The sequence below is a fragment of the Hypanus sabinus genome, chromosome 11, assembly GCF_030144855.1.
Source record: "Hypanus sabinus isolate sHypSab1 chromosome 11, sHypSab1.hap1, whole genome shotgun sequence".
Lineage (NCBI taxonomy): Eukaryota > Metazoa > Chordata > Chondrichthyes > Myliobatiformes > Dasyatidae > Hypanus > Hypanus sabinus.
This window is the reverse complement of record NC_082716.1, coordinates 21,028,966-21,056,947: the sequence shown is the minus strand read 5'-3', so window position 1 is coordinate 21,056,947 and position 27,982 is coordinate 21,028,966. Positions and strand designations below refer to the sequence as shown.

At 41.3% G+C, this 27,982-nt stretch overlaps 1 protein-coding gene across 7 annotated transcripts in view; it reads right to left on the bottom strand.

Moving 5' to 3' along the window:
• The window catches only part of ccdc18 (coiled-coil domain containing 18), a 124,454-nt gene extending 97,357 nt beyond the window's left edge, over positions 1-27,097 (bottom strand). For 3 of the 7 annotated variants that reach the window (XM_059983902.1, XM_059983905.1, XM_059983908.1), the window contains exons 1-7: positions 26,965-27,097; positions 23,860-24,021; positions 19,609-19,743; positions 8,371-8,563; positions 4,311-4,475; positions 2,382-2,491; positions 834-962 (exon numbers count right to left, since the gene is read on the bottom strand). In XM_059983902.1, the coding sequence (XP_059839885.1) occupies positions 834-962; positions 2,382-2,491; positions 4,311-4,475; positions 8,371-8,563; positions 19,609-19,742 (731 nt within the window). In that variant the 5' untranslated portion in view covers position 19,743; positions 23,860-24,021; positions 26,965-27,097. Of the gene's footprint in view, positions 1-833; positions 1,255-2,381; positions 2,492-4,310; positions 4,476-8,370; positions 8,564-19,608; positions 19,744-23,859; positions 24,022-26,964 lie in introns of those variants that run through there. The other 4 variants (XM_059983903.1, XM_059983904.1, XM_059983906.1 and 1 more) reach the window with 4 other exon arrangements.
• Positions 27,098-27,982: the final 885 nt, after the last annotated feature.

Here is a 27,982-nt window from a genome sequence, read left to right as displayed (position 1 = left end):
GGACTTAAGGCTCCTTCCTATACCTTCTTCCCCATGGTAGCAGCGAGCATGGCTTGGATGGTGAGGACTGCCATGGCACAAATGTTGAAGCTTGTGAAAGCAAAATGAAGACCAGCTGGTTCCTTCAGATAAATTTCTTATAGGTCACCAGACCCTGTAAGATGCATTTACTAATCTCATAAGCATTCACTGAGATGTAGTTCCTTATAGCAGGACTTGGCCTTTCCTAATTAAAACCTTTTCAGAGTTCAAAAATCTGGATTGCTTCCATAACCTTCCTGGTGTTCATCAAAACCCAGCGAGCGAGGTAGTGTAGGGGGTAGCACAATGCTTTTTAGTACCAGCATTCCAGGTTCATTTCCTGATGTTGCCTCTAAGAAGTTTGCCCGTTGGTAGGTTAATTAGTCATTGCAAATTGTCCCATGACTAGGCTAGGGTTAAACTGGGGGGTTGCTAGGCAGTACAACTTGAAAGACCAGAAGGGCCTATTCCACGCTATATCACAATAATAACTAATATATCAAAAATTATTTGAAGCATCTGTAGACACAATTCTTAGTTATCTAACCTTCCCTCTGTAAGAATTCTTTTTGAGCACTGATTCCACAAAATTTTAAAATTTTATCTTAAATTCTATATTATACCAACACAAATTTTGAAGTGCAAAACATCTTCTGCACTGCTGAGTTTTAATGAACAGCCTTGGAAATATTTTGGAACACATTGACTTCCTCAAAATTTGTTGTCTGGCTCAATATCTTGCATTTACTGTATGTAAAGCATCCTTAACAAAATATTTTCTGACCAAAATATATTCCACTTTTAAACTCTACCTTCTTCCTCTTCTACTTTGTTCATAAAGCTCTTCCTTTATCCTTTTGCATTCTTCTGACAGTTCTTCCAGCAGCTTGTCTTTCTCAGCTACCTTCCTTTGACTCTCTTCCAACTTGTTTTCAATAACTCTTATTTAAGAAAAAAGAACTCATATTGGTAAAGGAAACAAATGTTACTCTACAGTATTGTGCAAAAGTCTTAGGCACATTATATACGAGGGGTGATTGATAAGTTTGTGGCCTTGGGTAGAAGGAGTCAATTTTAGAAAACCTAGCACATTTATTTTTCAACATAGTCCCCTCCTACATTTACACAATTAGTCCAGCGGTCGTGGAGCATACGGATCCCTTCTTTGTAGAAGTCGGCGTCTTGGACCTCCAGAAGTGGTCCACAGCAGGGGGTGATTGACAAGTTCATGGCCTAAGGTAGAAGGAGATGAGTTATATAGCTCTCGTTACATGCACATGCAGTTCAACTCTGAGTGATTATGCAGAAAGTTTGAAGTTAATAACTCATCTCCTTATCTATATAGATATATATACATAGCTAGGGTGCCCAAGACTGTATATCTGGCGGGAGTAAAGGATGTTGGGAATAGTGAAGGTGGAGTGCCGCGAGAACCATGTGGGACAGGTGGCAGCAAAGGAGTGCCAAGGGCAGGGTGTAATGTGGGGGCAGACACCCAGCCTGAGACACCAGGCAAGGTCATCTGATTCCAAACAATTGATCATTACAGAATGTCTAACTAGTGTTTCCCACCCCCTCCCCTCACTCCTCTCCTTTTCCCAACCATGAAACCCCTCTCTCTGCCCCCTTCCCATTCCCAGTCCACAATAGAGATCCATATCAGAATCCAGCTTATCATTACTCACAAACGTCATGAAATTTGTTCTTTTTGCGGCAGCAGTACAGTGCAATGGATAAAATTACTACAGTACTGTGCAAAGGTCTGAGACACCCTAGCTATACCTATGTGCCTAAGAGTTATGTACAGTATTGTACCTCTAAACGTTATGCTCTTTTATGCAACTATAATTTGCCAATTTCACTGCTAGGTTATAAAATGTTGAAATGAGATAAAATTTAACATTATAGGCTAACAATAAATGACACCAATAAAGAACGCAAATTCTGGATCTTTCAAACAAGTTAGGTTGGTTTAATAATCACTATTAACTATATATTTGGGATTAAATTACTTAGCTTTGTTGAAGAGTAAACTTGCAACATCTCAATTTGTGAGTGTTATGAACGAGCAGTTCATCTGCTGTTGTACTGGTAAGAACTGAGACCAGTATATAAGAACATGTCCTATTTTAAATTAGGGCAATTTTATATTTGCACAAATAAGTGAACGGGCTTTCTCTAATTTCTCATTTGAAAGATCATACATCTTTAGCAAGACAGGTACTTCTAGAGTGTTACAGGATAGTTTGATTATACTCCTGGCATCAACAACCTTTCACACTGCTACATCCAACAGAATATCCAAGGTAGACCCATAATTTGTAATACCTGACAAAAACTGTATTACTACTTTCTTTTACCTGAGAGCTTCCTGTTGAGACTCTATTATTGCCTCTAAATCTAGGATATCTCCATTTAACTGAGAAATACGTTGTGTCTTTTCCTTAATAGATGGCCCAAGATTAGAAACCTGAAAGTAAAACAAACACAAATTTTCAGGGTAATATTTGACACTGATTAAAACACTTCAATCATTGCTCTTAAACATATCTACGCCTCTCCCCTCCCACCTCAACAGTTTCTCAAATCAATTTCCTAATCTGATCAAAATGCGATGGGAATCTGCTAATTTAATAATTTGAACCAAATGTGAACATTTCTGGTAAATTTGGTAAACTGGTTTATTACTGTCACATATACTGAGGTACAGTTCAAAAACTTGTCTTGCATACTGTTCATTACAACAGTGCATTGAAGTAACTACAAGGCAAAACAATAACAAAATACAGAATAATGTGTTACAGTCTTAAGAGGTAAGTGCAGTGGAGGTGGGTGGTAAGATGCAAGGTCATAATAACATAGATTGTGAAGTCAAGAGTCCATCTTAATATTACTAAGGAACCATTCATTAGTCTTATGATAATGGGACAGAAGCCATTCTTGAGCCTGGTGTTTTGTATTATGGCAGTGGTATTGCTGCCTATACTTACTAACTGCAGTCTTTTGATCAGTAAGTCAGGGATCCAGTTGAAAACTGAAGTGCTGAGTCCAAAGTTTAGGAATTTGGGGATAGGTTTGCATGGAATTATAGTATCGAAGGCAGAGCTGCACTTGAAAAACTCTAGTCTAACATAAATGCCTTTACTGCCTGCATGATCCAAAGATGACTGTAGGGCCAGGGAAATGCATCCACACTAGTCCTGTTTCGGCAGTGGGCAAACTGCAGTGGGTCAAGGCTGTCTGGGAGACTGGAGTAAATGACAGAAAGACAGACATCCTTTATTGAACCCGAGGGAAATTGGGTTTTGTTACAGTTGCACCAACCAAGAATAGAGTAGAAATATAGCAAAATAAAACCAGAAATAATTAAATGATAATAAGTAAATTATGCCAAGTGGAAATAAGTCCAGGACCAGCTTATTGGCTCAGAGTGTCTGACACTCCTAGGGAGGAGTTGTAAACTTTAATGGCCACAGGCAGGAATGACTTCCTTTGACACTCAGTGTTGCATCTCGGTGGAATGAGTCTCTGGCTGAATGTACTCCTGTGCCTAACCAGTACATTATGGAGTGGATGGGAGACATTGTCCAAGATGGCATGCAACTTGGACAGCATCCTCTTTTCAGACACCACCGTCAGAGAGTTCAGTTCCACCCCCACAACATCACTGGCCTTACGAATGAGTTTGTTGATTCTGTTGGTGTCTGCTACCCTTAGCCTGCTGCCCCAGCACACAACAGCAAACAAGATAGCACTGGCCACCACAGACTCGTAGAACATCCTCAGCATCGTCCAGCAGATGTTAAAGGACCTAAGTCTCCTCAGGAAGTAGAGACTGCTCTGATCCTACTTGTAGACAGCCTCAGTGGTCTTTGACCAGTCCAGTTTATTGTTAATTCGTATCCCCGGGTACTTGTAATGCATACCATGACCTGCCATTTGAAGCACTTTATGATGGTAAATGTCAGAGCTATTGTATAGTAGTCATTAAGACATGTTACCTTGTTTCTCTTAGGTACTAAATGATAATGGGAAACCACAAAGATTAAAAATGCCCGCTAATTCCCCCACCAGCTGATCTGCACATGATCTAAGGACATGGCCAGGGATACATTCTCAGCTAGACACTTTCAATGTGATTACTTTTCAGAAGATTGATATTGTGTCCCAACAGTGTTCTGCTGGAAAGTGGGATTGGACTGAGGAGCTCCATTTCAAATTGGTTTTCAAAGTCTAAATTTTCTATGATTCTATGTTATGTAATTAACACATATATTTAAAATACTCACTTTAACTTTTGATTCAGTCAGCTCTATTTGTATACTTTCAATTTCCCGCACCAAACTGTGATTCTGGGAGACCAAACGAACATTGTCCTCGCGTAGGGCACTGAGCTTTTTCCATAATTGTTCATTTTCCTGCTCCACACCAGATGTAGCCGACAAATGAGATGTCTAAAAGTATGGAAGTTATGATAGAACTTTTAAACAATTCCTTCCTGAAGGCACTTCCTTTCCATAGACGATAGGCTATCTATTCCTCAACCAACTTGTTACATGTTGCCTACAACTAAACAGCACTATTCAATGATGAAGTACATTTAAGAGATCTATAAAATAGGAATTCATTTATGATCATGTTTGTATTTGTTTGCTTATTAACTCAAAATTTCTGCTCTGAATGAAAGAAAAAGTTTAGTGACACTGAAGGATTATTTCACATCAAATATTTAGTATTCATTCTTCAGACAAGATATAGGTGCTGGAAATCAACACACACAAAATGCTGGTGGAACGCAGCAGGCCAGGCAGCATCTATAGGAAGAAGCACTGTTGATGTTTCGGGCCCAGACCTTTCGTCAGGACTAACTGAAAGGAAAGAGGAAACACACACAAAATGCTGGAGGAACTCATTAGGCCAGGCAGCATATACGGAAAAGAGTACAGTCCACTTTTCAGGCCGAGAGCATTCAGCAGGACTGGAGAAAAAAAGATGAAGAGTAGAGTTAGGTGAGAGTAGAGGAAGGAGAAACACAAAGTGATAGATGAAATCCGGAGGGGGAGAGGTGAAGTAAAGAACTGGGAAGTTGATTGGTGAAAGAGATATACGGCTGGAAAAAGGAGAACATAACAGGAGAGGTCAGAAGGCCATGGAAGAAAGAAAAAGGGGGAGGAGCACCAGAGGGAGGCAACAGACAGGCAAGGAGATGAGGTGAGAGAGGGAAAATGAGATGGGGAATGGTGAAGGTAGGGGGAGGGGAGCTATTAGCAGAAGTTTGAGAAATTGATGTTCATGCCATCAGGTTGGAGGCTACCCAAATGGAATACACAGTGTTGCTCCTCCAACCTGATCGTGGCCACATTGCAACAATAGAGGCAGCTATGGATTGACACATCAAAACAGGAAGTGGAATTAAAATAGGTGGCCACTGGGAGACCCCACTTTTTCTGGCAGACAGAACACAGGTGCTCAGCGAAGCTTTCCACTTTCCATTCCCACATGTCCATCCATGGCCTCCTCTACTGTCGCGATGAGGCCACATTCAGGTTGGAGGAGCAACACCTTATATACCATTTGGGTAGCCTCCAACCTGATGGCATGAACATCGATTTCTTGAACTTCTGGTAATGGTTCCCCCCACTTCTTGATTCCCCCTTCTCACCTCATCTCCTTACCTGCCCATTGCCTCCATCAGGTGCTCCTCCCCCTTTTTCTTTCTTCCATGGCCTTCTGTCCACTCCCATCAGATACCTCCTTCTCCAGCCCTGTATCTCTTTCACCAATCAACTTCCCAGCTCTTTACTTCACCTCTCCCCACTACCGGTGTCATCTATCACCTTGTGTTTCTCCCTCCCCTCCCTGCACGTTCTGACTCCTCATCCTTTTTTCCCTCCAGTCCTGATGAAGGGTCTCGGCCTGAAACATCCACTGTACTCTTTTGCATAGATGCTGCCTGGCCTGCTGAGTTCCTCCAGCATTTTGTGTGTGTTGCTTGAAGGTGCTAAACTAATCTGAGAAAGAGAAAGAATTTCCATTGACATAAACCAAAAACCACAGATCAGATTCAAGGTGATTGCCAAAAGAATCTAAGGTTGCTGACAGGAGAAGTTCACTTACACAGTGAATGGAAAATTCACTGCAGAATTTTTGGAATTTGCTGCCAAAAATGATAATGGAACAATAGCTTCAATCTTGGGTTTCAATGGAATTGGATAAATAGTTGAAGAAAAATACTGCAGTGCTACATGAAAGGAATCAAGTTATGGGGGGAACTGTTTTTGCAAAAAGCCACAGTGGGCTCAATAGGCCAACAGACTTCCAACTAATATACGTGAAACAGAGCCTTAAGTTTGTTTCAGTTATATGAATGACAGAGCAAAGTCTCAGATCCGCCCTGTTTTGTGCCTCTACCTAATCACTGTAACCCTCAATTCCCATAATATTAAAAAATATATTGACCTAAGCCTTTGAAGAGGATTCCAAAATATATATACACTCATCAGGTTAAAGAAATTCCTAAACACAAGAGATTCTACAGATGATAGAAATCCAAAGCAACACACAAAATGTTGGAGGAACTCAGCAGTTCAGGCAGCATCTATGGAAAAGTATAAACAACATTTCAGGCCAAGACCTTTCAACAGAATCAGTCAGGATAAAGGACCAGGCTAAATGGTGAAAGACTGCAGCATGCTGTTGTGCAAAGGGAGTGCTTGTTCATGAATCGCAATAAGTTGGCTTGCAGATACAACAGGTTATTAAGAAGGCAAATACAATGTTGGCCTTCATTGCTAGAGGGATTGAATTTAAGAGCAGGGAAGTCAAGCTGCAACTATACAGGGTACTGGTGAGGCTGCACCTGGAGTACTATGTGCAGTTCTAGTCTCCATACTTGAGGAAGGATAAACAGGCTTTGGAGGCAGTCCAGAGGAGGTTCACCAGGTTGATTCCAGGGATGAAGGGGTTGACCTATGAGGAGAGATTGAGTCACCTGGGACTATACTCTCTGGAATTCAGAAGAATGAGAAGGGATCTTACAGAAATATACAAAATTTTGAAAGGGATAGTTAAGATAGAAGTAGGAAATTTGTTTCCATTGGTAGGGGAGACTAGAACTAGGGGACATTACCTCAAGATTCAGGGGAGAAGATTTAGGACGGAGATGAGGAGAAACTGTTTTTCCCAGAGAGTGGTGAATCTGTGGAATTCTCTGCCCAGGGAAGCAGTTGAGGCTTCTTCACTAAATATATTTAAGATACAGTTAGATAGGTTTTTACATAGTAAGGGATTTATGGGTTATGGGGAAAAGGCAGATAGATGGAGCTGAGTTTACGGACAGATCAGCCATGATCTTATTGAATGGTGGGGCAGGCTCGATAGGCTGGATGGCCTACTCCTGCTCCTACTTCTTATGACCAGTCATTTACGAAGGGTGATTGAAAAGTTCATGGCCCAAGGTAGAAGGAGTCAGTTTTAGAAAACCTAGCACATTTATTTTTCAACGTAGTCCCCTCCTACATTTACACACTTAGTCCAACTGTCATGGAGCATACAGATATCTTCTTTGTAGAAGCTAGCGTCTTGGACCTCCAGAAGTGGTCCACAGCAGGGGTGATTGATATGTTTGTGGCCTAAGGTAGAAGGAGATGAGTTATACAGCTCTCGTCACATGCACATACAATTCAACTCTTTGACTGATTATGCAGAAAGTTTGAAGTTATTAACTCAACTCCTTCTGTAGGAGGGGACTATGCTGAAAAATAAATGTGCTAGGTTTTCTAAAATTGACACCTTCTACCTTAGGCCACAAGCTTATTAATCACCCCTCATAGAACTACTGTGACAAAGAAATTCCTTCTCACCTTAGTTCTAAATGACTAGACCTTTATTCTGACTGATGCTGAATCCATCATCCTCGTAGGTAGAGAATTCCAGGTACTAACCACTTTTCATATTTAAAAAAACTTTTCTTTTCCATATCTCTTTGTATCTTTGTGCAAAATTTTAAACTTTTTAATTATTCATTGTACCTAAGAGTATAACTTAATGGACTTCTCTGCGGTAACAGATTTATGATTTTATAAATCAGTCCAGACTCAGGATAGACTTTCAAATTTCTTGTTTGTGTAACCCAGTAGTAAACCTCTCCGTCAAGGCCATCAGGAAACTGGATAAAGCAATTAAGGAGGAAGGGTTTTCCCGGGTACTTAAACTGCTTCCAATAAGATGCAAACCACCTAGTGAAACTACCATGCCCATACAGATTGACAGCAAACTGACAAGTGGCACTGCCAAATAAAGATGATTCAGAACAACAAACACAGTACAATAAGCACCTTAAAAGCTTACCCTGCCTCCAAAACTGCTGGATGGATTAATGTTACTAAAAACATTTTTTTGAGGAAGCACTCTCTCAGCAGTTGACAGGTGACGGTTGGTGATTTGAGGAACTATAGGACTGGACTGAAAGAGATCTTCCATTGTTAAAGGTGGTACATGATCTTGCTGTGGAGAGTCATCAGATTGGTTGTTTAACCAGGAACTGAGGAAAAAAAATAAAAATACTTTCCTAAGTTTATTTGTACACTTGAGTTTGAAATTAGAATACCTTTCTCTTAGGTTAAACCTAAAACGTGCAGTACATGTATATTTTTATCTTAATATTTTACAAGTTATTTTCATGTCTCCTTTGATGTTGCTAATCAGAAAAATCAAATCACTCAAAGGTGACTCAACACAAAGGTTAGGGTGAATCCAAACCAAGAATAATAAGCAGATCTTTTGTAACCTACAGTAATTGTTATGTCTTGCCTCAAGGCAACTTAAAGCTGGGCTTAGGAATCCTGATGACAGAGGATCAGGAACTAATCAAGTATAGAAGAAATGACTGAGTAACAGACTGCCAGCAACAGAATTCTAGATTAGATACACCAAGGTTTGGGGTAGTGCGGTAGCATAGCAGTTAGCATAATTATATTACAGTGCCAGGAACCTGAGTTCAATTCCTGCTGCTGTCTGTAAGCAGTTTGTACACGTTCCCTGTGACTACATGGGTTTCCTCCAAGTGCTCCAGCTTCCTCCCACATTCTAAAGATATACAGTTGCAAGAAAAAGTTTGTGAACCCTTTGCAATTACCTGATTTTCAGCATTAATTACTCATGGTAGGGTACAGGAACTGTGGTGTACAAAGGCTGTTGTAAATCTAGTCAAGAGCTTACAAAAGGTTCAAAAATTAGGTAATGATAGACATATAGAATATTATAAGGCTAGCAGAAAGGAGCTTAAGAATGAAATTAGGAGAGCCAGAAGGGGCCATGAGAAGGCCTTAGCAGGCAGAACAAAGGAAAATCCCAAGGCATTCTACAAGCATGTGAAGAGCAAGAGGATAAGATGTGAAAGAATAGGACTTATCAAGTGTGACAGTGGGAAAGAGTGAATGGAACCAAAGGAGATAGCAGAGGTACTTAATGAATACTTTATTTCAGTATTCACTATGGAAAAGGATCTTGGCAGTTGTTGGGATGACTTGCAGCAGACTGAAAAGCTAGAGCATGTAGATATTAAGAGGATGTGCTGGAGCTTTTGGAAAGCATCAAGTTGGATAAGTCACCGGGACCAGATGGGATGTATCTCAGGCTACTGTGGGAGGCGAGGGAGGAAATTGCTGAGCCTTTGGCAATGATCTTTGCATCATCAATAAGGGTGGGAGAGGTTCCGGAGGATTGAAGGGTTGCGGATGTTGTTCCCTAATTCAAGAAAAGGAGTAGGGATAGCCCAGGAAATTATAGGCCAGTGAGTCTTACTACAGTGGATGGTAAGTTGATGGAGAAGATCCTGAGAGGCAGGATTTGTGAACATCTGGAGAGGCATAATATGATTAGGAATAGACAGCATGGCTTGCATAAGGCAGATAATGCCTTATGTGCCTGACTGAATTTTTTGAGACTGTGACTAGACAAGGTAGAGCCGTAGATGTAGTTTTTGTGGATTTTAGTAAGGCATTTGATAAGGTACCCCATACAAGGCTTATTGAGAAAGTAAGGAGGTATGGGATCCAAGGATACATTGCTTTGTGGATCCAGAACTGGCTTGCCCACAGAAGGCAAAGAGTGGTTATAGACGGATCATATTTTGCATGGAGGCCGGTGACCAGTGGTGTGCCTCAGGGATCTGTTCTGGGACCCCTATTCTTTGTGATTTTTATAAGTGACCTGGATGAGGAAGTGGAGGGATGGGTTAGTAAATTTGACACAGAGGTTGATGGGGGGGGGGGGTGTTGTGGATAGTGTATAGAGGGCTGTCAGAGGTTACAATGTGGCACTGATAGGGTGCAAAACTGGGCTGAGAAGTGGCAGATGATGTTCAACCCAGATAAGTGAGGTGGTTCATTTTGGTAGGTCAAATATGATGGCAGAATATAGTATTAATTGTAAGACTCTTGGCAGTGTGGAGGATCAGAGGGATCTTGGGGTTACAGTCCATAGGACATTCAAAGCTGTTACGCAAATAGACTCTGTGATTAAGAAGGCATATGGGGCATTGGGCTTCATCAACCGTGGGATTGAAATTAAGAGCCGAGAGGTAATGTTGCAGCTATATAGGACCCTGGTCAACCCCAACTTGGAGTACTGTGCTCAGTTCTGGTCGCCTCACTACAGGAAGGACGTGCAAACCATAGAAAGGATGCAGAGGAGATTTTCAAGTATGTTGCCTGGATTGGGGAGCATGCCTTATGAGAACAGGTTGAGTGAACTCGGCCTTTTCTCCTTGGAGCGATGGAGGATGAAAGGTGTACAAGATATTGAGAGGCATTGATCGTGTGGATAGTCAGAGGCTTTTGCCCAGGGCTGAAATGGCTAGCATGAAAGGGCACAGTTTTAAGGTGCTTGGAAGTAGGTATAGAGGAGATGTCAAGGGTAAGTTGTTTTTGTTTTTACACAGAGAGTGGTGAGTGTGTGGAATGGGCTGCCAGCAGTGATGGTGGAGGTGGAAACGATCGGGTCTTTTAACAGACTCCTGGATGCTACATGGAGCTTAGAAAAATAGAGGGCTATGGGCAATGCCTAGGTAGTTCTAAGGTAGGGACATGTTCGGAACAGCTTAGTGGGCCAAAGGGCCTGTATTGTGCTGCAGGTTTTCTATGTTTCTATGTGTAAGTGTGGTCTGATCTTCAGCTAAGTCACAGTAACAGACAAACACAATCTGCCTAAACTAATAACACACAAACAAATGTATTTCTTGTCAATACTGAGTACAGTATACCATTTAAGCAATCACAGTCCAGGTTCAAAAATGTATGTGAACCTTGGGGTAAGGTCTTCTACAAAAGCCATTTGGAGGAGTCAGATATCCCAATCAATGAGATGAGATTGAAGGTGTGGGTTGTATAAAATTCTAAAGGGATTGGACAGGCTAGATGCAAGAAGACTGTTTCCAATTTTGGGGAAGTCCAGAACGAGGGGTCACAGTTTAAGGATAAAGGGGAAGCCTTTTAGGACTGAGATGAGGAAAAACTTCTTCACACAGAGAGTGGTGAATCTGTGGAATTCTCCGCCACAGTTGAGGCCGGTTCATTGGCTATATTTAAGAGGAAATTAGATATGGCCCTTGTGGCTAAAGGGATCAGGGGGTATGGAGAGAAAGCAGGTACAGGGTTCTGAGTTGGATGATCAGCCATGATCATACTGAATGGCGGTGCAGGCTCAAAGGGCCGAATGGCCTACTCCTGCACCTATTTTCCATGTTTCTATGTAAAGTTGCTCCATCCTATAAAAAAGACACATAAAGTCAGGTTACTGACAGAGCCCTCCCTTGTCAAGAAAGATCCGTTTATGTACACCATGCCTCGATTAAAACAACCTTCAGCAGGGCTTAGAAGAATTGTAGAGATGCATGCAGCTCAAAAACACTACAAAAGCATTTCTAAAGACCTGAGTCTTCATCAGTCCAAAGTAAGAGGAGGAAATCCGGTACTGTTGCTACGCTCCCTAGGAATGGGTGTTCTGCAAAGATCACATGAAGAGAACAACGTGTAATGTTGAAGGAGGGGAAAAAGAACCCAAAGGTAAGAGCAAAGGCCTGCAGAAATCTCTAGAACTTGCTGAAGTTTCTGTTCATGTGTCAACTATAAGAAAAACAAGAATGCTGTTCATAGAATACACCACAGAGGAAACCATTGCTCTCAAAAAAAAACTGCACATTTCAAGTCTGTAAAGACCATCTGGATATTCCACAAAACGTCTGGGAAAATGTTCTGTGAGAAGATGAAACAAAAGTTGAACTTTGTGGTAGAAATGCACACCAACATCAAAACCTCATCCCAACTGTGAAACATGGTGGAAGGAGCATCATGGTTTGGGCTGCTTTGCTGCCTCAGGGTCTGAATAGCTTGCAATCATTGAGAGAACAATTAATTCAAAATTGTATCAAGACATTTTACAGAAGAGTGTCAGGGCAATCTCCTGAAGCTTAATAGACGTTGGATAATGCAACAGGACAATGATCCAAAACTCAAGAGTAAATCAACAAAAGAATGATTTAAAAAGAATAACATTCGTGTTTGGAATGGCTGAGTTCAGACCTTAACCCAACTGAGATGTTGTGACATGACCTGAAGAGGGCTGTTCACGTAAGGTATCCCAGAAATATTGATGTACTGAAACAGTTTTGTATGGAGAACTTCCTCCTCGCCATGTGCAAGTCTGATTAGCGGCTATAGGAAATGTTTGGTGGAGGTTATTGTTGGTAGAGGTGGAGGAGTATGCCTCATGATCAACTCTTCTTGGTGCACAAATATATTAGTACTGTTTCAATTCTATTCACCAGACCTGGAATATTTCACAGTTAATTGCCATCCATTTTACCTGCCACGGGAAATTTCGAATCATTTTGGTAGCCAACGACTATGAGGCTTTAGATCAGGGGTCGGCAACGTTTACCACTGAAAGAGCCAATATGGACCCATTTCCCACAGAAAAGAAAACACTGGGAGCCACAAAACCCATTTGACATTTAAAATGAAATAACACTGCATACAACGGGTTTTTTTGCCTTTATGCTATGTATAAACAAACTATAATGTGTTGCATTTATGAAATTGATGAACTCCTGCAGAGAAAACGAAATTACATTTCTGCATGCAACAAAAACATTTTGAACTCCGAAAAAAAGACGTTGGGTTGAAGGTTACTCCATAGTTGGCCTACCTTGGATCGAAGAATTAAAAGAAAGCGCGCACTGGCGGGTGGCAGGCATTGGCAGTGGTGATGTATATTAATAGCGATAAAAAACACGTTGTAGCGGTGTGCTACACGCAGCGCTAAAATAAAGACACTGCAGTCAAAGGTAACTTTATTCGAACTAAACAGCCTTGCTTTAAAGCCTCCCTCAACCCGTCCCCGTGGGCGCGGATGCTCCAAAAGACACGTACTCACAAACCCCCGCAGGCTATCTCCTTTAGCCAGAACGGTGGCTAATTGTGAGCCGGTTCGGATGTGCCAGGAAATGGGGTCTCCACAACGTTTTTAGATTGTACATGATCACCATAATCTTCAAATTCCGAATTACATTTCAAAAACTAACAAACCACGGGGAGCCGCAGCACAGAGCTGAAATAGACGCATGCAGCTCCGGAGCCGCGGGTTGCCGACCCCTGCTTTAGATGATCTGAACAATGGGATCACCATTAACAAAACAGCATACCCTAACACCTTCACCATTGTCTTGGGGGATTTTAACCAGACCAGTCTGGGAAAAAAACATCACTAAACAATTACCATTAACAGATCACTTGCAATACCAGAGGAAACAACACACTGGACCATTGTTACACAACCACTGAGAAAGTCCACCGTGCTATTCCACGCCCTCACTTTGGGAAGTCTGATCACCTGGCTGTACTTCTACTCCCTGAGCACAGCCAGAGACTGAAGATTGCAGTACTGGTAGGGAGGACCAAGAAGCTATGGAGAGGGAAGCACACGGGTGCTTACAGTATTACTTTGAACCAGTGGTCTGGACCATAATCAGGGATTCATTTTTGATTCTGGATGAGTATGCTACCATTGTTATTGACTTCATTAAAACCTATGTGGATGAGTGAGTGCCTACAAAGACTTGCTGTGCATTCCCAAACCAAAAGGTACTTTGTTTGCTGAGGGCTACATCTGTGGCGTTCAAGTCTGGTGACCTCGGCCTATACCAAAAAACTATGTAGGACCTGCGGAGGGCTATTTCAAGAGCGAAGAGACAATTTCAAATGACGTTGGAGGTGACCTCGGAAGTACGACAACTCTGGCAGGGTTTGCAAGATATGACTTCTTACAAAGTAAAATCCAATTATATGAATGTCAGTGATGCTTTACTACCAGATGAACTCAATGCCTTCTATGCTCACTTTGAAAGGGAGACTATAACTAAAGCTGTTAAGATTCCTGCTGCACCAGATGACCCTGTGAGCTCTGTCTCAGAGGCTGATATTAGGCCGTCTTTAAAGAGGGTGAACCCTTGCAAGGCGGAAAGCCCTGATGGAGTACTGGTAAGGCTCTGAAAATTTATGCCAACCAATTGGTGAGAGTATTCAAGGACATTTTCAACCTCTCACTGCTACGGGTAGAAGTTCCCACTTGCTGCAAAAAGGCAACAATTACACCAGTGCCCAAGAATAATGTGAGCTACCTTAATGACTATCACCCAGCAGCACTCACATCTACAGTGATGAAATGCTTTGAGAGGATGGTCATGACTAGACTGAACTTCTCCCACTGCAAGGACCTTAATCCATTGCAATTTGCCTATGGCCACAATAGGTCAACGGCAGACGCAATCTCAATGGCTCTTTCCACAGCCTTAGACCATCTGGACAACACATACACCTATGTCAGGATGTTGTTCATCGACTGTAGCCTCAGCATTTAACAGAATCAGGTTTATTATCACGGACATGTGACGTGAAATTTGTTAACTTAGCAGCAGCAGTTCAATGCAATACATAATCTAGCAGAGAGAAAATAATAAAATAAAACAAAACAATATTAACCAAGAAAATCAATTATGTATATTGAATAGATTTAAAAGAAAGTCCAAAAACAGAAATACTGTATATTTTTTAAAAAGTGAGGTAGTGTCAAAAGCTCCAATGTCCATTTAGGAATCGGATGGCAGAGGGAAGAAGCTGTTCCTGAATCGCTGAGTGTGTGCCTTCAGGCTTCTGTATCTCCTACCTGATGGTAACAGTGAGAAAAGGGCATGCCCTGGGTGCTGCAAGTCCTTAATAATGGACACTGCAATCCCGATTGATATGTTATAGAACCTGGGCTTCTGTACCTCCCTCTGCAATTTAATCTTGACTTCCTAACCAGAAGACCATAATCTGTCCAGATTGGTGATAACATCTCCTCCTCGCTGACAGTCAACACTGGTGCACCTCATGGGTGTGTGCTTAGCCCACTGCTCTACTCTCTATATACCCATGATGATACAGCCATTGTCGGAAGAATCTCAGATGGAGACAAGAGAGCATAGAGGAGCAAAATATACCAACTAGTGACGTGGTGTCACAGCAATAAACTTGCACTCAACGTCAGTAAGACGAAAGAGCTGATTGTGAACTTCAGGAAAGGTAAGACGAAGGAACACACACCAATCCTCATAAAGGGAGCGGAAGTGGAGAGAGTGAGCAGTTTCGAGTTCTCGGGTGTCAAGATCTCGGAGGACCTAACCTGGTCCAAACATATCGATTCAGTTATTAAGAAGGCAAGACAGCGACAATACTTCATTAGGAGTTGGAATAGATTTGGCATATCAATAAAAACACTCAAAAACTTCTATAGATGTACTATGGAGAGCATTCTGACAGTCTATATCACTGTCTGGTGTGGGGGGGCTAGAGCACAGGACCGAAAGAGCATGGTAAATTTAGTCGACTCCATCTTGGGTACTAGCCGACAAAGAACCCAGGACGTCTTCAAGGAGTGGTGTCTCAGAAAGGCAGCATCCATTATTACAGATCCCCGGCAGCCAGGGCAGGCATGCTCTTTTCTCATTGTTACCATCAGGTACAGAAGTCTGAAGGCACGCACACAGTGATTCAGGAACAGCTTTTACCCCTCTGCCATCTGAATCCTAAACGGTCATTGAACCAGTGAACACTACCTCAGATTTTAAATACATGAAAAGTAATATTATTTGTCTGTTATTAGTTAAGGCAAATTGTGTTTGTCTATTACTGTGACCTAGATGAACACATTTTATGAGTAATTAATGCACTGGTAAGGCCTTCAGTGGTTTTAGGTCCCTTATCTTAGACAGGATGTGCTGAAACTGGAGAGGGTTCAAAGGAGGTTCATAAAAATGTTTTCAGGATTGAATGACTTGTCATATTAAGAGCATTTGATGGCTCTGTGCCTGTATTCACTAGAATTCAGAAGAATGAGGGGGTGACCTTATTCAAACCTATCGAATGGTGAAAAGCCTTGAAAGAATGGATATGGAGAACATGTTTCCTGTGGAGGGAGTGTGTAAGACCAGACAGCACAGCCTCAGAATAGAGGGGGTTTTTTTTAGAATGGAGATGAAGAGGAATTTCTTTAGCCAGAGAGTGGTGAACCTGTGGAATTTTTTGCCACAGGCAGCTTGAGGAGGCAAAGTCTTTATGTACAAAGCATTTAAGACAGAAGTTGATAGATTCTTGATTGGTCAGGGCATGAAGAGATATGGGGAGAAGGCAGAAGATTGGGGCTGAGAAGAAAATTAGATCAACTATAATGGAATGGCAGAGCAGACCTGATGGGCCAAATGGCCTAATTCTGCTCCTGTATCTTATGGTCTATGGTAAAACCAGGTAATTGCAAAGGGTTCACAAATTTTTTCTTGCATGGCAGCAGCAGCAGGTGCTCATTTCCACCGCTGGCATTTAGGGCAGTAACAAAGGTCCTCCATCTCTGGCGGTGCACATCAGTAGCTTCCTCTCAGTTTTCATGCAAATCCTGTGTGGAGACTCAGGAATACGATCACACACAGATGTAGAAGGATTCTTCATTGCTGCTTCTGTAACAATTTTGTTTTACCGGTCAGGGTTGTTGGCTCTGAACCTGGAGGACTGGTGGGCCACTCTTTGTTGGGCCAGTACCCTTTGACCTGTTTGGCATTGGTGACCCTACCATGAGCCAAAGCATAAAGCCCTGACTCCAGCCAACATAGTTCTCTGGGTCACTGAGACACACAAACCTCCAAACCGAATGACAAGGTTGTGGTAGTCGTGGAAGAAAGTTGAATGGGTTAGTCGGTTAATTGGTCACATGAATGTAATTGGAGAGTGCAGGCTCATTGGGCCAGAAGAGCCTGATACCGTGCTGAATCTATACAGTGTACGAAGGATTACGCAAAGAGTCTTCACAGAAAATATAATCTAAATTATTGATAAAGATTTCTAAGTATAAAAAGAAATTTAGACATTCCATCAGTTGAAGAAACTAATGATGGTATGGATATGGTATGCAGCTCAGTTCACAGGCCTCTTACACACAGCAATTGTATACCATTATGTTAAGCTTCAATATATTTGGCTAAAAGAAGATTAGAATACAGTCTAGAATGTGAAACTCCTTGTAAGAATTAAACATTCACTAATTGGGGTTCGAGTCCAGTTGCTGTCTAGGAGGAGATTGTGCTTCTTCCCATGACCATGTTGGTTTCTCCCAAAATTCCAGACATTCAAAGTTTAGAGTAAATCTATTGTCAAAGTATGTTTTTGTCACCATATACAACCCACAGATCCTTTTTCTTGTGGACATATTTAATAAATCCAACTGTAATAGAATCAATGAAAGACTGCACCAACAGGGTGAACAATCAGGGTGCAAAAGACAACTGTGCAAATACAAACTGGAAGATATATAAATGAACAAACAAGCAAACAAACAGCAACAACTATCGGGAACATGAAATGAAAAGTCCTTGAAAGTTGTGGGAAAATTTCAGTGATGGGGCAAGGAAAGACGAGTGAAGTTGTCTCCTCCGGTTCAGGAGCTTGAGGGGTAATAACTGCTCCTGAACCTGATGGTGTGAGCCCTGAGGCTCCTGTACCTTCTTCCTGATGGCAGCAGCGAGATGAAAGCATGTCCTGGGTGGTGGGTGCCCCTGATGATGGATGCTGCTTTCCTGCAGCAACACTCCATGCATGTGTTCAGTGGTGAGGAGGGCTTACCCTATGATGGACTGGGCCGCATCCAGTACTTTTTGCAAGATTTTCCACATCAAGCTGTGATGCAACCAATCAATATACTCTCCATAGCACATCTATTGAAGTTAGTCAAAATTATAGATTTCATGCCAAATCTTCACACACTCCTAAGAAGAAGAGATGTTGACATGCTTTCTTGATAACTGCACTTACGTGCTGGGCCCAGGACAGGTCCTCTGAAATGATAACACCAAGGAATTTAAAGTCACTGACTCTCTCCACCTCTGATCCCCCAATAAGGACCTCCAGTTTCCTTCTCCTGAAGTTAATAATCAGCTCCTTGGTCTTGCTGACATTGAGTAAAAGAGGTTGTTGCTGTGACACCACTCAGCCAGATTTACAATCTCCCTCCTATATGCTGATTGTCAGCACATACAGTTAGGGTTAGTGTTAGTAAGTTGTGGGCACGCTGTGTTGGCACTGAAAATGTGGCAACACGAGGGCTGCCCCAAGCACAACCCTCCTTGATTTAATTCAACGCAAACAGCACATTTAATATATGTGACAAAAAGCTCATCTTTAATTGTTTAATGTTTACATTAAATCTTCTGATGATGCCAAGTTCAGATTCATAGAGCAAGATCATGTTTGAAATGGGACTGTCATTTGTTGAAAGATTGGAGCGACTGGGCTTGTATACACTGGAATTTAGAAGGATGAGAGGGGATCTGATTGAAACATATAAGATTGTTAAGGGATTGGACACACTGGAGGCAGGAAGCATGTTCCTGCTGATGGGTGAGTCCAGAACTAGAGGCCACAGTTTAAGAATAAGGGGTAGGCCATTTAGAACAGAGATGCGGAAAAACTTTTTCACCCAGAGAGTGGTGGATATGTGGAATGCTCTGCCCCACAAGGCAGTGGAGGCCAAGTCTCTGGATGCATTTAAGTGAGAGTTAGATAGAGCTCTTATAGATAGTGGGGTCAAGGGATATGGGGAGAGGGCAGGAATGGGGTACTGATTGTGTATGATCAGCCATGATCACAGTGAATGGCGGTGCTGGCTAGAAGAGCCGAATGGCCTACTCCTGCACCTACTGTCTATTGTCTATATTGACTTTGAACCTCAGTCCTTCAATATGATGGTATTAGAATGGAATTTAATGCAGAAAGATAGCAAGACTGCTTGCACAAATTTAAGTCTACCACAGATGCTTTCTGAGTTCAGTGGTAATCAATTTTCCGAGTAAACTCATGCTCTTACATGCTGGAGGTGAATGCCATTAACCTATCCTTACAAATGCACTCACATATGAAGGCACATGTGAAAAACAGTTGTTTTTCCACCCATACCTCTTGATTTCATGGTAACTGTTTTAACAATAGTTGATACTCAATGTCTGACCTGTTTAAGTCAATTCTTGGGCTTCGCAAACTTTCCTCAATCTTCATCAACTTCTTCCTCAAAGCTACCGAATTATCCATCCACTTGCCCTTTTGTAACAAAACATCAATGACTGTCATGAATAAGTTGTCCATGCTACAAAAACAAACATTGAGACTTTTAAGTAACAAAATTTTTCAAATAGCCATGTTAAATCCTGATAAAGTAAATATCAATGAATTAACACATCGAAACAAAATACCTTTGATTGACTCAAAAAACAATTTTCAAATACTTGGATCAAATGACAGTAGAAATTTCATTTTAAAACTTTTAGCAATAAGACTGAATAATTTATTTTTAAGACATCAATTCAACTTTCTCATATGCCACAATTACAGGCCCCATTTTATGCAAAATGTATCAAGAAGTTTCACTACAGTGATCTATTGAATGAAAGGAAGAGGATGGAATTCTCTTACAAGGAGGAGCACAATGGAAGACATTCTTAAGTGACTAACAGGGTAATGTTTTTAAAAGAAAACAATTACAAATGCTGAAGAATCGAAGGAGAAAATGAAAAGTGTGTAGTCCATAGTTGAACCAGCACTCATGATGAGAGAAACTGAGTCAATGTTTGCGATTGCTGTCCATTCCTTTGTTTAAGAAGGGCAACAGGGATAAAGCAGGGAATTACAGTACTGTATAGGCCAGAGTGCAGAAGTTATTGGAGAAGATTCTTAGAGAAATTTACTTGCATTTTGAGCACAGACGTTAAGAATATTCAGCATGGCAATGTGAATTTGACTGAGATTTTTGCAGAAGTGATGAACAGGAGGGATGAGGGTAGGGCAGTGGATGTTGACTGCATCAACTTTTAGAAAACCTTCAATAAGGTCCCTCACTGTAGACTCAGCAAAAGATTAAGGCACATGATGAATTAGTAAACTGATTTGAAATTGGCTTGGTCATGGAAGACAGAGAGATCTAGAGGTTTTTGTTTCCTGACTAAAAGTCTATGAACAATTGAGTATTTGTGCTGGGACCTTTTTTTGCTTGTAATAGATTAAGGCTTTGGATGAAAATATAGATAGTTTGATTAGCAAGTTTGCAGATGACTCAAGAATTGCTGAAGTTGTGGATTACGAGCAAGGTTGTCAAAGGATATAACTTGTCAAAGAATACAGAGGGATATAGATTAGTTGAGAATCTGGGCAGAGAAGTGACAGATAGAGCCCAGTCTAGACAAATGTGAAGTAATGAGTATGGCATGCTTCTCTTCATTGGTAGGTGAGTAGAGTATAAGAATAGGAAATCATGCTGAAGCTATTAAAAAAACTTCAGTCAGACTGCACTTGCCGGAGTACTGTCAACAGTCCAGGACACCTGGAAGGATGTGGAGATTGTTGGGAGGGTGCAGAAGAATTTACTGGATGTTATCTGGATTAGAGAATATCAGCTGTAGGAAAAGGTTGGATAAACCTAACTTGTTCTCCCTAAAATGTTGGAGGCTGAGGGAAGAACAGGTGGAGGGTTTTTCAATTATGAGAGGTATAGCTAAGGTAGACAATTTTTTTCACCTGGGTGGAAATGTCACACAGCAGAAGGTATGCTTTCAAACTTGGATGGGGGGGGGGGGGGGGCCAAGGAGTTTAAAGGCAATTTGGAGAAAATTTATTTTTTAAAATTTTTTTTTTACACGCAGAGTGGTAAGAGACTGGAATATAAGGTTGCTTGGGGGAGCAGGCAGAGGAACGAACCAGAAGTACCTAGAATGAACTGTGAGAACAGCCTCCTTACCATTCATCAAAAACATTTATCAGGAGCAGGGCCCTTAATATTATTAAGAATCCCACCCATCGATCCAGCATCATCTTTGACTTTCTACCATCAGGCAGGAAACCACGATGCATAAAAACAAGAAAGGTCAGGATGAGAAAAAAAGTTTCTTCCCCCAGGCCATTAGGCTTCTGAACTCCCTGCTGCATTGTATTTGAAGTATCGCTGGTTAATCTGCTCTGTTCCTTACAATATTTATTAATGTACTTCAGTTGTGTTATTATGTGTGATTCATCTGTAGAATTTATCCTTAGCTTCATAAGTTATTGTGTGTTATGTGTACTACTGTGCTTTACACCCTGGTTGAAAGAATCGTTGCCTCATTTCTATATACATTATATCCATGTATGTAGTTAAATGACAATAAACTTCCCTCGGCACTTAAATAGGTTGTCGGCAGAGGAGAGGAAAAAGCCAATTTGGTGGAGATCCCTCTGATCCTCCACACTGCCAAGAGTCTTACCATTAATTATTATATTCTGCTATCATATTTGACCTACCAAAATGAACCACCTCACACTTATCTGGGTTGAACTCCATCAGCCACTTCTCAGCCTAGGTTTGTATCCTATCGATGTCCCACTGTAACCTCTGACAGCCCTCCACACTATCCACAACACCTCCAACCTTTGTGTCATCAGCAAATTTACTAACCCATATCTCCACTTCCTCATCCAGGTAGTTTATAAAAAGCACTGAGAGTAAGAGTCTCAGAACAGATCCCTGAGGCACACCACTGATCATCGGCCTCCATGCAGAATATGACCCGTCTACAACCACTCGTTGCCTTCTGTGGACAAGCCAATTCTAGGTCCCCTTGGATCCTTACTTTCTCAATAAGCCTTGCATGGGATACCTTATCAAATGCCTTGCTGAAATCCATATACATTACATCTACTACTCTACCTTCATCAATGTGTTTAGTCACATCCTCAAAAAAATTCAAATCAGGCTCATAAGGCACAACCTGCCTTTGACAAAGCCATGCTGACTATTCCTAATCATATTATGCCTGTCCAAATGTTCATTAATCCTGCCTCTCAGGATCTTCTCCATCAACTTAACCACTGAAGTAAGACTCACTGGCCTATAATTTCCTGGGCTATCTCAAATTCCTTTCTTGAATAAGTGAACATCTACAACCCTCCAATTCTCCAGAACCTCTCTCCACTGATAATGCAAAGATCATTGCAAGAAGCTCAGCAATCTCCTTTCTCACCTCCCACAGTAGCTTGGGGTACATCTCATTCGGTCCCGGAGACTTGTCCAACTTGACGCTTTCCAAAAGCTCCAGCACATCCTCTTTCTTAATGTCTATATGCTCTAGCTTTTCAGTCCACTGCAAGTCATCTCTACAATCGCCAAAGTCCTTTTCCGTCGTAAACACTGAAGCAAAGTATTCATTAAGTGCCCCTGCTATCTCCTCCGATTCCATACACACTTATCCACTGTCACACTTAATTGGATCTATTCTCTCACGTCTTATCATCTTGCTCTTCACATACTTGTAGAATGCCTTGGAGTTTTCCTTAATCCTGCTCACCAAGGCCTCCTCATGGCACTTTCTGGCTCTCCTAATTTCATTCTTAAGCTCCTTCCTGTTAGCCTTATAATAGTCTAGATTTCTATCATTACCTAGTTTTTGAACCTTTTGTGAGCTTTTCTTTTCTTCTTGACTAGATTTATAACAGCCTTTGTACACCATGGTTCCTGAACCCTACCATCCTTTCCGCCTCATTGGAATGTACCTATGCAGAACTTCACGCAAATATCCCCTGAACATTTGACACATTTCTGCCCTATATTTTTCTGACAACATCTGCTCCCAATTTATAATTCCAAGTTTCTGCCTGATAGCTTCATATTTCCCCTTACTCCAATTAAACACTTTCCTAACTTGTCTGTTCCTATCCTTCTCCAATGCTGCGGTAAAGGAGATAGAATTGTGATCACTATCTCCAAAATGTTCTCCCACTGAGAGACCGGACACCTGACAAGATTCATCTCCCAGTACCAGATCAAGTACAGCCTCTCCTCTTGTAGGCTTATCTACATATCCTGTCAGAAAACCTTCCTGAACACACTTAACAAACTCCATCCCATATAAACCCCTTGCTCTGGGGAGATGCCAATCAATATTTGGGAAATGAAAATCTCCCACCACCACAACCCTGCGATATACACACACACATACCTATATACCACCCCACCCACTTTGCTTGTCCCTTCAGTACAATGTGTATCCTTAGATGCTAAGCTCCCAACTATAATCTCCTTTCAGATACTAATCAGTGATACTCAGACTTTTGGGTGTCATGGAAAGAAGCGAGTCCTAGATATGCTCTGGTCAGAATTACTTCAAAGAAATCAATCCTGTTTAATATTACTGGGATAGAGGTTTCCACATTAAGTGAATGGCAACCATTAACATACCGTATGTCTGCAGTAAATTAATTGGCAGCATGTATATCCAGTTCCAGAAGTTTCATATTGGCTCAAGTCCCATTTCAGGGACTCAATTGCATATTCAAACCTGACACTCCAGTACAGCACTTAGGGAGTGTTGCCCTCACTAATGCACCTGCTTTCAAGTACCTGGAATTCAATAATAATAAATTATTTATACAGCACTTTCATACAGATGATGTAGTTCAAAGTACTTCACGATGGGATAAAGCACTTTATAATGGAATAATACAAACATGAAAATAAAATAAAAAGTAAAAATAAGTATGAAAATAAAAGACACAAAGACACTCACAAGACGTACTGCAGATGCCGGAAATCTACAGCAATACACACAACGTGCTGGAGGAGTTCGGCATGTCAGGCAGCATCTATGGATTGGAATAAAGAGTTGATGTTTTGGGTCAAGACTCTTCAACAGGACACATAGTCCTGATGAAGGGCCTCGGCCTGAAACATCACCTGTTTATTCTGATTCATGAAGACGAGAAGATCTTAGTTAAAAGCAAGGTAAATAAATAGGTTTTGAGCTGACATTTAAAAGTGTCAACTGAGTTTTAGATATTGAATTCCACAGTTTAGAAGTGTAGTTCAAAAAGCTAGTCTGCCAATTATCTTTTTGAGAGAGATGTTTAAACTTAAGAGACTGGCAAAAGAAGATCCAAGAGCTTGACCAGGATTATAAAGTGAAAGTGATTCTGTGACGTTCTCCAGTGCCAGATCATTAAGAGCTTTGAAAAAAAGTGACAGAACTTTATAAACAATTCTAAAAGATAGAGGTAGCCAATGGAGAGTAGCTGGGATAGGAGTGACAGGCTCCTTCATTCACGTTTTAATTAAAAGTTTACAAACATGTTGCTGGGACAGGAGGACCTCAGTTACAAGGGAAAATTGAATAGCTTACAACTTTAATGCTTGGAACATAGAAGATTGAAGGGAGATTTGGTAGAGGTATACAAAATTATAAGGGGTATAGATAGGGTTGGGCAGTTTTTCCACCACTAAGGTTGGGTGGAACTACAACTAGATGTCATGGATTAAGGGGGAAAGGTGAAAAAGTTTAAGGGGAACGTGAGGGGAAATATTGCCACTCAGAGTGCCGTGAGAGTGTGGAACAAGCTGCCAGCATAGGTAGTGCATGCAAGCTCGACTTCAACGTTTAAGAAAAATTTGGATAGGTACCTGGATGGCGGGGGTATGGAGGGGTGTGGTCCTGGTGCAGGTTGACATGAGTAGACAGTTTAAATGGTTTGGCACAGACTAGATGGACTGAAGGGTCTGTTTCTATGCTACACTTTTCTGTGACTCTATGACTCTAGAGTGGATTTCTGAATGAGTTGAAGTTTGTAAATAGATTGCTTTGGAGCCAGTAAAAAGTGTATTGCAGTAAATCTAGTCTGCTTGATATAAAAGCGTGAGTTAGTTTGTTAGCATCATTATGTGACAGAAATGGATGTAACTTTGCAATATTTCTAAGTGCAGAAATGCTGCTCTGGTCACTTTCTTTACATGGGATTTAAAATTCATTTTATATTCAATTAAATCAAGGTCCTATCTAGTAGATGAGCATAGAGACCCCATGATAATGCTGTAAAGAGGAGCTAGGAAATTATGTCAATCAACATTTCTAAAATAGATTACATTTTTGTTGGTTGTGGTTGATTGTTGTGCACACACTACCTCACTTAGTAACTATGTTATAATGCAACACACATAAAATGCTGGAGGAACTCAGCAGGCCAGGCAGCATCTATGGGAAAGATATAAGAGTCAATGTTTCAGGCAGAGACCCTTCATCAAGACATTAGAACTGTGGCTACACTTCAAACAAAAGATGCTGTTTGGGATATCCTGGGAAGGGCTTCAAATAGTGTTACGTTAATGTATGTCTTTATTTCCTTTATGTTCAATTGTACATGAAGGAGAATGTGATGTTAAAGTATGAGCTCCCATAAAAGTGTAATAAAATGTCCAAATACTGGTACTGTAACCCAGTGACTTTCTTCCAACTTCTGATCACTATTTGTTCTGGTATTTTTGATTTGGAGAAATGTGTTCAGGAGCAAGAAGTGGAGAGGGTCAGCAACTTTAAATTCCTGGGTGTAACTCTCTCAGAGGACTTGTCCTGGAACCAGCAGGTAAGTGCAATTGCGAAGAAGGCACAACAGCACCTCTACATCTTCAGGAGTCTGCAAACATCATTCAGGAGAGTGCACTGACTGGCTGCATCATGGCCTGATATGGAAACACCAATACCTTTGAACTGAAAATCCTGATCATTGAGCACATTTATATGAAATGCTGTCGTAGAAAAGCAGCAGCCATCATCAGAAAACAGTTACTGGGTTCAAGAACAGTTACTACCACTCAACTATCAGGCTCTTGAATAAAAGTGGATAATTACACTCACTTACCCCATTTTTGAAATGTTCCCACAACCAATGATTTCACCTTGACTCTAGCTCATGATCTCATTTATTGCTATTCATTTTTATTTGCATTTTCACGGTTTGTTGTCTTCTACACTCTGGTTGATCATCATTGATCCTGTTTTAGTAACTATTCTATAGATTTGCTTCGTATGCCCACAAGAAAATGAATCTCAGTATTGTATATGGTGAATCAAACTTTATCACTCCCAATCACGTAACCGTGTAAAAGTAACCATGGCTACCCTTATTTAACCATAATCAGTCTGACTCAAAAGAGAACAAAAAAAGACTTCCGGAATTTAATAACTCAACCAGATGGAGACATTTTCTTTCGTGCGATTTAGGATTTAGTGAATAAACGGAGAACATTAATTTGATATTTAAGAGATATGTATTTTAGAATTGCTCGATTTCCTGGCCAGAAGCAGCTAAGAACGTTTCCAATATTTGGAAACAGGATTTGTTGGATTTTTGGGGGGAATCTGCATAGTTGCTTGAACTCCTTAAGTCTCTCAATTTATATACATATTTTTAAAAATCTACATTTATCCCCAAAGAACTCAAGCCACGGATGAGAGACAGTTAGGCCATATTCATCAAACTTCCCCTTATACTAAGACTTACAAATGCGGCACATTACCTTCAGCACAGTGTAGGTGTAAGTCGGGAAGTGGGTGGGTGATCATAGAGGTTCCAGCAGCTGAGAGGGGGGCCGACTTGCGGCCGCCATCTTCCCGCTGGGCTGTCGATGCTGCTACCCGTCACCTGGAGATTCCGTTTTGAGCTCGGCGCGATGTGGTTTCTGATTGGACGGGGCGGGGCTTTCACGGCCACCGTACTCCGCTCTACAATCGACACAATTGTGCGTTTGCGTCCAGCTCGGGAGGGCGAGCGGCCGTTGTCCTCCCTGGTGGGATAATGGAGAACGGTGAACACATTGAGTCTCGGGAGCGCTGTTCGCAGGCCCGTCAGCACGTCCCCAAATCGCTTGACAGACAATTTCACAGATGGTAAATCGGTTTGTCATTGCCACGTGCCCTGGGGTACAGCGAAAACACTTTGTTTGGCATGCCATCCGAACAGATCACTTCACAGGATTAGTACAACGGAAAGGTGCTGACACAATTCAGAATAAAGTATTGCATTGTGTGCAACGCATACATACAATAAGGTGTAAAGGGCTATGATAAGGTAGGTTGTGAGGTAGGGTCCATCTCATGATACAAACACTCCATTCAATAGCCTGAGTCTGGTCGTACGCACTTTAAGGTTTTTTTTTGTATCTACTGCTCAGTAGGAGTGGGAAAAGAAAATGTAACGTCCTTTGAAGTGGGGTTGATAATATGTGGAACGCACACAACTGTTGCACAGCAAGATTCAGAGCTAAACAGACGGAATGACGTTATGCAGAAAGGATTTCCAATAGCTAAATAACGTATTTAATTTTATCCTTGATTCAAATTTAATGATTTACACACACACACACAAACAAACAAAATTCTGGAGGACTTGTGTAAAGTTTCAAAAGGTCCAAGTGTGATCTCCGGAAATATATCTCATGGGCGAAGTGGCAATTTCGGACCAAACTTGAATCAACGAAAGTGGAATGGCAAGGTTGTATATGGTGAACTATGTACTTCGATGACAAATTTACTTTG